Source organism: Chanodichthys erythropterus, chromosome 8, assembly GCF_024489055.1.
Source record: "Chanodichthys erythropterus isolate Z2021 chromosome 8, ASM2448905v1, whole genome shotgun sequence".
NCBI classification, from domain to species: domain Eukaryota; kingdom Metazoa; phylum Chordata; class Actinopteri; order Cypriniformes; family Xenocyprididae; genus Chanodichthys; species Chanodichthys erythropterus.
The window spans coordinates 22,796,944-22,809,123 of NC_090228.1; the positions used below are offsets into that span (position 1 = coordinate 22,796,944).

General features: G+C 39.9%; 1 protein-coding gene across 1 annotated transcript in view; it reads left to right on the plus strand.

Annotated features, from left to right (window-relative positions):
• The first annotated feature begins 282 nt into the window (after window positions 1-282).
• LOC137023980 (proton myo-inositol cotransporter) overlaps window positions 283-12,180 on the plus strand; it is a 94,331-nt gene continuing 82,433 nt past the window's right edge. The window contains exon 1 of the mRNA XM_067391120.1: window positions 283-963. Within this exon, the coding sequence (XP_067247221.1) occupies window positions 429-963 (535 nt within the window). The 5' untranslated portion in view covers window positions 283-428. The remainder of the gene's footprint in view (window positions 964-12,180) is intronic.

Sequence of the window (12,180 nt, forward strand, 5' to 3'; positions counted from 1 at the left end):
TATAATAATACAAATATAATGTAAATATAATGTTTTCACATGTTAATTAATACTTTAATGAGAGACAATAAAACATAATGCTAAATATATTTGGCTTACTGTCAGTGTTTTGAGGTTATTGTTTACAAGGGGAAGCTCTTTGGCCAATGGATGTATTTCTCTGCACGTGTGTGTTTGTGTGTAGTTCTTTGACGCCATGCCCACGTCACGATGACGCTGAGCTCTTTGCCTTCACTCTCACCACTGTCTGATCCTTCAGACTTCAAGCACAGAGCAGTGACAACTTGTCAGGAGTCAGACTCGACAGACTATTCATAAAACCCCATCAACAACACAACAACACATCAAGCTGGACTCATATCAGCCTACTTCTCCAGTTCATCCTCTTTGACTCACTGTGCGCATTTTATTCTTGCGGTTTTTCACTTATGTCCCGCAAATCCAGCGATGACTATAATCTGCGTAGTATGAGCAATCTGATGGGCGAGAGGAGGAAACGAGCGTCGGAAGATGGAGAGCGGAGTCTCATCAAGGCTCCGTCCAGCGCGAGCCTCAGCAGCGCCGGTCCCTCAGCAGCGTCCCCTGCGCCCGCGGAACTGGAGCGCGCGGCGCGCAAACAGTTCCAGCAGGATGTCACGCCGGGTTTCGTCTACGTGCTGGCCGTGTTCTCCGCAATTGGCGGCTTTCTGTTCGGCTATGACACCGGGGTGGTGTCCGGAGCGATGCTTCTGCTAAAGAGGGACATGAATATAACTTCCCTGTGGCAGGAGCTGCTGGTGTCCGGGACTGTTGCCGCGGCGGCGGTGTCTGCGCTGCTCGGCGGGTGTCTCAACGGGCTGTTCGGGCGACGGGTGTGCATCCTCACGGCAAGCTTCACCTTCGCCATCGGGGGGATAGTGTTGGGATCTGCTCCTAATAAGGAGGCACTGCTGGTTGGACGACTCATAGTAGGGCTTGGGCTTGGTGAGTGAGACACACCTGACCGATGCTGATGCATTCAATGTGCTCTTGACATCAGAAAAGTTACTATGAGGTTGTTTGGTTTCTTGCTATTGTATTGTCTTTCAAATATATGTCGATTTAACACTTTACAATAAGGTGTAATTTGTAAACATTAGTTAACTACAACAATAGTTAACATGAACTAACAATGGAACAGTACATACAGCATTTATTAACCTCGTCATCTACTAATACGTGAACATTTTTTATTAGCTATAACAAATGTTAATAAATGCTTTAAAAATATATAGCCTACTGTTTATTGTTAATGTTACTTGAGACCTTATTAAAGTGTTCCCTATTTATGTAATTTAAATTTTAAGATGTAATGATTATATCAAGCAGATATAAATAATGTTATGGTAAAATATTACAACATTATACAAGTGGTAGGCTACATCTGCAGTTTTTAAAGAGCCATTTCTACCTAAGCTTTTAAATAGCCTAAATATGTTTAATTTATGTAACCTAGGTTGAATTATATATATTAAAATTAGTCAGGCAATTTCAGCCCTGTGGACTGTAGAAAGAAATACCTTTATCACTAGTTTTATGTCTACCGACAGTGTTCAACAGTCTATACAAGCATCACGGGAGAATAGGCTTCTCAAACCTGCAGACAGCTTTTCACAGGAAGAAGAGTCAGTGTTGTTCCACTCAATGTTAATGGCTTCAAACAGCTCATAAGTAGTTGAAAAAATGTCTCCTAGTTTGTTTTCCATAAATAATCATAGTAGCGTTAAAACCTGGACTCTGACCAAGGACAAAACATGAGCCGGATGAACTTGTTCTCAAGCCACTTCATGGTTGTCTTTGCAATTTGCGCAGGAGAATTGTCTTGTTGAAACATAACATCTGATCATTCCTCTTTAGATAACAACTTTTCAATTGTGGGAAGCAAGCCATTCTGCAATATTCTCTTGTACTCCAAAGCACTAAATGACTTTTCACAGTGAAATAGCTCACCAAAACCAGCAGCTAAAAAGGCTCCCTACACCTCTTCCTCCATCTTTCACTTTGGTAAAGATGCATTTATTATATTTCTCACAGATTTTTGAAGACACCGCTCTGGAGCATCACCATGCAACTTGTGCTTCATTTTAATTAATCTATCCGCACACAACTTTCCATATTCTGCCAAAAATGTCACTTCATTACTGTGACCTTCCTTTCTACTCTATCCACCATTTTCCACAAATTATGGGAGTCACTTTTGTTAAACTGTAAACAAGATTCTTAGAGCATTCCAGTGAATTATTCATGAAATACATTGTAAATCAGGAGATCAGACAACAAATGTGCAGTATATTTTATCTTTTTTATACTGTTACAGCGGTATACAAATGAAAAATAATGCAATGACCGAAAAGAGCTCTTGACATAGATATTCTCACCATACCACTTCACATTAAAATACTAAGCATTACGTTATTCTCTAAGTAAATTAAGGACATTTTTACAGCTCATTCAGTGAAACCGATGGATAAGGATTAAGGATTATTTGTAGCACAACCTTATGATTTGAGATGATTTGTTTCATTATTTTTGAATGGAACATCCCCAAACTGGAAATGCCTCCCATAATCTAAAATGCAGTAGGCTTGATAGGAAAAAGGTGGATTGGAGTTATTTCTGTTTGTTTTTGTCATTTGTGTTGTCATGTGGCCTTGTTGTACATGACCTTTTTGGATACCTTTGTTCTCTTGCCTCTTTGTAACAAGATTAATAAGAGTGGGTTTCTTTCACATTTCCTGTGTAATCATCGTCATGACAGAAGACTAGACATGGACCTAGTGGGATTCAGCAAGTACTTCCAGCTTAGTAAGGAAACACTTAAGTGCCATGAGACAGTTCTCTAATGTATTTAGACAACCCGAGATGCTCTAATTTGGTCCTTGCCCTCATTCTCCATTTCTGCAGGCGCTTACACATCATCTCACAACGGAAGAAATTGTGACCGCCCGTATTTTTAGCCTCTTCCTCTACCTCACCCATGGCCACTCCAGCCTGTTATTCTAGCTCTCCTAACCATTGCAACTGATTCCTTCTGCAATGCTCCTTAAGCTATGAGATGCAGCCCAACCACTTCCCGACTGAGAAGGCTAAGGTGGCATATATCATCTCTGTTCTTCCTGGCAAAGCAGGGGGCGTTGATTATCTTGGATCAAGGTGGTCCAGTTCTCCAATCCACCAGTGCTTTCATCAAAGAATTCCAGGAGATGTTCAAGCAACCATTGTGAGATTCACCTGCCGGTGAGTAGTTATCGCTTCTAAGGCACTAAACCTTGTCTGTGGTGCACTGCTTCTTCACCCATGTAGTGTGTAGCAGTTGGAATGAGCCAGCCATCCTCACCACATATCATCAGGAGCTAATTCTTGCTTTACAGAGGCAGCTCCCAGGTAAGGATGATGCTGTAGGACTGCAGTGTTTTATTCAATTTGTGTGGGTAACCTACTAAGAACCTACTCTGCCCTTACAAGCTGTATTCCAGTTATCAGAGTGAATAGTCCTCATTGCAGCAGTCTAAGCATCAGATGCTTTCCCTGGAGGAGACAATGCTGATTAGTTCCACCTGGCATGACTCCAGAAGAGCAAAGGAGTAGACAGGATCAGCGTTTATGTTTATACTTAATGAACACCATTAATTGTTCTACCATCAATACCTCATCCTTCACATTGAGAGTAACAATACAATAATTCTATCCATACTCCTACCCTCGTAGACTCCAGCACAGCAGGAAATTTTATAGCCCAATCACTCCTCTCTACACTTCAAATTCAACTAAAAAAAATCAGTTCCCACTCTTCTCCTTCATCAGAATACCCATTGGTTTCGGATTCATTATTCATCGAAAAGGATCACTCACCTCCAACCCGGGGACCTTCACAGATAAACACATTTATTATTGTTAAATCCACAGCAGATGTTGTCCTGGGACTGCCATGGCTAATTCATCACAATCTGACTCTTTCTTTGGTCCACTAAAGATGTGAGCAGTTGGGGTGAGCAATGTTTTTAAAGGTTGTCTGTCCATTCTCTTTTGTCCCACCACCACTGAGAGTCCCTCCATCTCCTGTAGCATTGACATTCCTCCTAAAAATTCAAGCCTTCCTTGAATTGTTCAGTCCACTCTGAACTGGATCTGCAGAGCACCTATAACCTCATTCATATCCATAGGGGAGATGAGTGAAAAACTGCTTTTTAACTTCGTCCATTACCTTGGATATTTCATATTGTTTCAAACAATGCAAGTGCAAGCTATCACATTCTGGCTTCAGCCTTCCATCAAGGAGTTACAATTTTTCCTCAGCTTTAAAAAATTTGATAGGCAATTAATTCATAATCTCAGCTTTCAACAGGGCCCCCATCCTCTATCACCCGGATCCAGAGCTCCTCTTTATCATGGAGGTCGATGTATCAGTCCCTGGGGTCAATACTGTCCTATCCCAGAGACGGGGAACTCATCCTAAGGTCTATCTCTGTGCTATCTTTTAAAAAAAAATTGTCCACAGCAATCCAGAATTATGATATAGATAAACGCAAGCTGTTGGCTATCAAGATGGCTTGGGAATATAGGAATGGTGGCCCTGGTTAAAGGGCCCCATCACCTCTTTCAAGTCATTACAGACGACCACAACCTTGAGTACCTCTGATCAAACCAAGAGAACCTTGAATCCTTGCTAAGCTTACTGGACACACTTCTTCAGACCAACCCTACTCTACCTAAATTGCACATACGTGCCCAAACCAATTTATCGCTTTCTCCTGGATTGCCACTCAGGAGTCACAGAGGTGCTGGCACTGACCCAGAAGAGATACTTGTGGCCCCATCTCCTTCACGACAAACAATTATGTTCTCATTGTTCCTATTCTGAGTGCATTATCTCCAAGGTTCCTTGAAATCTGCCATAATATTATTTTTTATGTAATCTTGTTTAGGTTATTAGAATCATTAATAATTACTATTTTCATAATGGATTTTCGTAGCTTGGAATTAAAAGTTTGGGGCATGGGTAAAACAAAATCTATACCTAAAAAGCAACTTGAAAAATAGCAAAAATAAATGAAGACAGTTGGTGGGTTGAATGCTGATTTTATGGTTACATGTGGTTATGCAGAAACCAAATACTAACTCAAACCTCAAAAATTCTGTCATTAATATATCTATATATTTGTGTGTGTTTGTTTTGACTATATGTTTTTTGGACTAATGTCTGTCAGACTTTTTTTGCCTTTTGAATTATGTTTGAGTACATCCACACAGGTTATTTAAACTGTGCTCAATGTGGCTGATTTTTCTAAAGGATTGTAGACTTTTTAATTGCTTTGCTTAAAGGATACCAAGTGAGTCATAATGTGTGTAAGATCACAGGCTTTGATAAAATTTCATGCAGTGCTTCATTGAAAATTCAGAACTATTTTTAACTCAGGCAATTAGTACAGAGTCATAAGGATTCACATGATTTGACTGGGTGGTAAGACTGACAGAGCTCCACTAGCTCAAGTGGTATTTCTCATTAATGATGTGTGTACCACAAGGAGCTTCCAAGAATGAGCTGAATATCCCATGAGTATTTGGAAAGAGCAATTTGGCCTGATGCTTATTGTCTAGGATTACACACTGTCATTAGGGAAGATTGGTGTTTTCTCACTCTAATGTTGTCTTGATTGCTCAAATGCAGAGAATTACAATTTGAGCATTAAACCCTGGACCATAATCCACATTCATAATTTTAAAGGTAGACTACTATTACTTTTTAAGTAATACACACACAGTACACATTTTGGTAAAAAGGGGGCTCTTTTGCCAGTAGGCAACCATCCAGAAATACATAGCAACCGCCCAGAACACCCCAGTAACCACCAAGAACACCCTAGCAGTGCTTTTTGTGAAGTTTTGTGTAGTAAATTTTGTCTTCAGGAAGTATGATAATATAATGTTGTTTTTTTTTTGTAATTTCAAGTCTATTTTTTTAAATACTTCTCATAAATAAATTGTCTTAGCTTTCCTGAAAGGTCATTGATCTGATAATTGACCACTGACTTCTGGTTTAAGCAATTGAGCCCAATTACTTCCACACTGACCTTTGCAAAAACACAAAACCATATGGAGCAAAACCATATGGAGCAAAACCAAGGTCAGTTAAACCATCAAATTAATGACCTTTTCCTCAGCTCATTATGTTTATTTGGCATAGCTATGACAGCAAAATTTTCCTTTACTGCACAGTCTATTTATGTTTTTACTCTGTATTCAGTCTATACAGTATGTGAGTCAAGTCATTAATGCAGTGTTCAATCTCAAAGGATTTGGGCAATTCCTCATCCTAACAATCCTTCAAACTGGGTAATCACAGATGGTGTAAAGTAGCAGTTCATTTGGCTTGGTGATGTCTGAGGCAATGGTGTGATCAGAGAAGAAGCTAAGCTGTTTTGGCAATCGTCTGCTGTCTCCATGACTCCACCACCCTTGTGGAGCTAAAGGCCATGAGAGTGATGGCCTCTCACGTTGAGTGTCTGGGGTAGGCCGTCGAATGAAGTGGATGTGTTTTTGCTTTAAGACACTGTGGCTAATAATAAGGGACAGCTACAGCTTCCGTGTGGAGTCTCACTCTAATGAGTTCACTCTCTTGTTTAGCAGCCATACCAAAGCAAAAGAATCTACAGTTTCTTTAGTAGACATAACCAAGACATCAAAACAACATAGACTGTTACATCATAGGGCACAGTATCAATATTGATATTGTAATGTATTGTACTCAGGAAATCTTATTTTGTCTAATGATATCAGTGAATTGATGCTAAGTATTCCCTAGCGCAGATTTACTGGCCATCAGATTTACTGATGGCCATTAATGTTGAAATATAACACTCACACTGTAACTCTCATACAACATCAACAACCTTGTAAATTGCGATTCAGTTGTTTGTGTTTTTTGTACACATTGCTGTTCCAACTGGAAGTACATGCATAGCTACCTTCTGAAGCAGCTTCCTAATCAAGACAAAACCTCATAAGTGACTTAATAGTGTTCTACTTCAGGATACATGTTGAGGAGGGCATTTGTTAAACAGACAGAATGATGCAAATGTTTTTTCACCTCTTCTTTGGATCGTTAGGGATATCAGATTTAGGGACATCGGACAGTGATGTCTCAGAGCGTCTTCTTTCAGTGGAAGCTCTCCATTTGCTTGGCCGCCGTCTGTCACTGGGCAGGCTTATGGATTTACTGCTGGACAAACCCTGGTAGTACTGGTCATCATTGTCCAGCTTTTTGGGGCTGGTGGGTGCAGAGAAAATAGATGAATTTGTACCTATACAGAATCAAAAATAAAGGTCCTTTATTGGCATTGATGGTTGAGTGAAGAAACTTTAACATCTATGGAACCTTTTCAATAAACAAAAGCTTCTTTATAATGGAAAAGGGTTCTTTGGATTAACATGTTCTTAAAATGGTTCTTTTAAGAACTGTTCACTGAAGTTCTTTGGGAAACCAAAAATGGTTCTTCTATGGCATCGCTGCAAAAATCCTCCTTTGGAACCTTTATTTTTAATATTTCTTTCACATCGAGTTTTAAAGGATAGTTCACACAATAAAATTAAATTGTGTCATTATTTATAAGTCAATTATTTGTTTCTTCAAAAGGCATGTAATAATAACATGTCATATGGACTATTTTTAAGGTGTCCCCATCTACATTTTGGAGTTTGAGTGAATCATGACAGAACTATTCCTGTTTACAATGATGTATTTGTAAACTTTGTTATCAGCAGCACTGTAATTTATTACAGAGTTAGCTGCAAAGCTAACCACAAGAAAAGCTAAAAAATATAGCACACACATTTTTTTGTGTGTGTGATTGGTTTATTTTGAACAAGCTGGAACTATTTTTAGTGATAGTTTTTAGGACTGAACTAATTGACCATTTGTTTCTGTTAGCCATCTTTTAAAAAATAGCTAGTTGTGAAACATTCTGGGATTTGGGATTTCTGACTGTTTACACCTGGTCACTTCATGCATTTTTACTGATCAGATAGCTGTCTGATTTTTCAAAACAATTATATTTAAACTCGGCCACAAATGGGCCTGTTTACACCTGGTCACTTTATGGGTTTTCTCTGATTGGATAGCTATCCGATTGTGAAAAGACCAGGTCTAAATGCCCTCCGAAACGCATTCGAGATGGATTTTAATCCGATCACTCAAACCACTTCAGGAGGTGGTCTAGGACGCATTCCAGTCAAAACTGTCTAAATGCATCTGGTTGTTGAAACCACATATATAAATTTTACTCCTCCCAAATATGCTAAAAAATAAAAAATAAATGTGTGAGAGCAAGTTAAAGGCTAAATAACAGATATGACGGCGCTACTGCAACACGCATCGCCGCAGTTGAGTCTCTTCCGCAAGCCGACGCGCAAACTGCTGCAAATGAACCTGAAAGTAAGTCACAGACACTCAAAACACAATCATCTTCAATAAAAGTAATGAGACTAAATGATCTTATCAGTGCAACTGTGGTCTTTCATTGTAAGAATAATCCCCGTAAAATTTACAGTAAAAAAACGGGAGCTGTGGTGGCTAGAACTTTAAAAAAAATATGGTAGGAATGTTTTAGGTTTTATGGGACAGCTCAAAGCTGCATTTAAAGGTTTATATTGTAAAAATTACGGTTCAAAACTGTTAAAAGTCTTCAGTTTTCAGTTAAAAGGTGTCATTTAAGCTGCCCCTAAGTTAATAATTAACGATTTTTACAACGGGAATGATTAAATCAATAACTTACTTCAGTTTGATAACAACTTTCTCCTAGAGCTGCTGTAAAGCCAAAACAATATATGTCCATTCATTTTCCTATTATCACTGTGAAGCTGCTTTGAAACAATCTGTGTTGTAAAAAGTGCCATATAAATGATGACTTGACTTGACTTGACCAAGTGTAAATGGAATCATTTTGATAAATCGGATGGCTGTCTGATCAGTAAAAATGCAAGTGACCAAGTGTAAACAGGCCCATAAATGTGGGTTAAGTATATGTGACTTACTTTCAGTTTCATTGACTTGCTAAAGAGATAGGTCTACTCTCATCTGCTGCGATAGGTTTAAGTGCAGTAGCGACGTCATATCTGGATATAACATGTCATTTAGCCTATACATGCTCTCACACATTTATTTTTTTAGTATTTTTGGGAGAAGTAAAATTTACATATGTGGTTTCAACAACCAGATGCAATTAGACTTGTTCAGTATTTACTGAAATGCATCCCAGACACTTCCTGAAGTGGTTTGAGTGATCTGATTTATATCCGTCTTGAATGTGGAGGGCATTTACACTGTCTTTTCAGTTTACTACATCATATGTGATGCAAGTCAAAAGTCAAAATGAAGTAGTTTACAAATCATGCACTATGGTGAAATTGTTTCGAAGTCACAACATAGTTATGTGCAAGAAGCAACATGAAAATTGTCTTTAATAATCAATAATCTGCATCTGTAATTGTAATTTGCGTGAATAGGAATAATAGTTGCTGCTGTTTTACTGCCACTAATGTTTATTTAAGCTGGAAATGGCAGTGAAATGTATGTATAGGCAAATTTTTTCCAGTAAGACGATGTTGATTAGAATGCATTCATAGGAGGTAGCTGCTTTTTCAGATTAGGTTTTGGAACAGACCCTTTGAGACAACTGGGCAAGTCGTGGTTTCATTGGATAAGCAAATGATTTAATGTTTTGTCCCTCAGTGGAACATGAAATGTTTTCACCAGATACAGACAAAGAGTATCATGCTCCACACCGGCATCTTAGTCATTTTGAATGATCCTTCCATGTGATGATATATTGGTCTTCCCACATGTATAAAAATGAAGGATTGTCTATGAATAGCAATTTTGGATACATGCACCAAACACTTCTACGTGAGAGGAGAATACATCCTTCACTCATGTGAAGTCAGTGTCTTTCAAAACGTAAACGTAATGCCAATAACAGCTGTCGTCTCTCAGTATTGATTAACCTCCTTGTGAGGCAAGCAGTGAGGCGTTCCCATGGCAACAGGTACGTTGTCTGCCGGGCAACAAGAGCGACAGTGAACTGGGGCTATTAATAGACTTTATAGCAAGCGGTTATGTCGTAGACCTTGTCAGATAAATGTGGGCATGTACTTTTTGTTAGTTCTCCTGTGTAAATATCATGTGAACATTGGTCCCGCCACACCACATCACCTTTCAATTTCCTCCCCATCCCAATCTGTTGGAAGCAAATTCACATTTTATGGTGTCCCTGCAATTCTAGAAATCACTTGCTTGTTGAAAATTTGCATAATGTGACACATCTGTGATGTAATTGGTGGGAATGAGAAGGATGTGGCCGGGCTATATTATCATTCTCTTGAGCCCATGATTGGCAGGGAACACGGGCACACAAAGCATATTCACTATGCATGTCACATATTCTTACGTGTAACCCTCTGACAAAGCCCGCCAAGATGAGGTCCTTTTGTAGATCTGAGAGACAATGTCAGAGTAATAAGGCTTTTAATGTTTGGGGATTTATTATGTGGTGCATGTCTGCAGTACTAGATTCAGATTCAAACAGCATTACTGGCATATATTCATATTTACATGTTAAATAAAATAAGCTTTTTTTATTTATTTCTACTACTATTACTACTACTACTATCTACCACTATTTTTGACAATACAATACTTTAATAAAAAAAATTAAAAAAAATCATTTAATGACCCCTTGTCATGTGTGGCTGTAATAAATCGCACGAAAAAAGGAGTAGAGGATCATAAACGGTCATTAATGATAAGTTCAAAAAGGAAACATGCAGGATAATCACATGAAAATATAACTCTGAAGCAAACGGCGGAGTCGAGGGAGGGAGGAGCCATGGAGGATACTTGGCTGACGACACCAGGGGGAAGACTGACGGAGATGAAGCCAATGGAGATGGAGACCCAGGTGAACCTGAAGAGCCCATGATCCCACACAACACCAATGGTTCTGGAGACCGAGGCAGAGCTGCAGCGATGAATGTCAGAGGTGGAGCCAGGGTGCCAGAGGAGTGAGGCGGAGCCGGTGTGACTGACGACCAAGGCGTAGCCGGAGGTAAGGCAGAGCCCAATGGAGCCAAAGGCGTGGAAGGGCGGAGCGTAGCTGATGACCCGTAAGTCTGTGGTGGCATTTGACCAGTGCAAAGCCAGAGGGATGAGGGAACCCGGTGCAGCTGTAAGGACGGTCCCAGGTGTAGCCGAGGGAGGAGCCAAGGTGTAGCTGACAGGAGCCCAGATGGATTGATGGACTCAGGACAACTGGAGGCGGTGTCAGGGGATCCTCTTTCCAAGGCGGAGCTGTTGACCAGAAGATCCGAGTCACATCCAAGCAGCATCTTGGAATTAACGGGAACCAGCGGAGGGGGAGTTGACGGACTGGCTGACTTTGGAAGAGGAGGCAGGAGAGGCAACGTGGCATCGTGGTTCGCTCCTTGCAGTGTGTCGGTGGTGGCTGGCTGGGCTCAGATGGTGAACGCCGATCCATTGTTCACCAGCACCCACTCCACAAATGTGGTGAAATTCTCTCTAGGACCATTCCTTGGTAGGCCTGCCTCGGATCTGGAGATGAGGCTGGAGATGTAAAAAAACACAGAGTGAGCGGTCTGGATAGTGGGTTAGGCATTTCAGATGGTCCTCAGAAGAACAGACCAGGGAGTGGCCCTTCTGTTCAAGGAAGGTAGGTCTATATGTGAAGGGGGAGATGAAAAACAAAAGCACACAAAGAAGGAGTACAGAAACAAAAACAGTCTTTAATGATAAGTTCAAAAAATGGAACACACAGGAGAATCACATGAAAAATATAACTCATAACCAAACTTTGACAATACCGAACAAAGGAGCAGAATGAAACTCCGGCTTAAATACATGGGGAATGTAATATAGGTGAATAGAAAGGTGTGTGGAAACTAATTAACAGCCAGGGAAATTAACTATGAAGTCAGGCAGGCAAAACTGGAACAGAACACAGTGAAAAGGAAACCAAAACTATACATGTTACACCCCTATGCCATTCTAAATCCGTATTATAATTATTATTATTATTATTATTATTGGGTGGAACACAAAATGACTGAAATGAATTAGCTAGGAATATACTGGCTATAATAAAAGTGAATGGA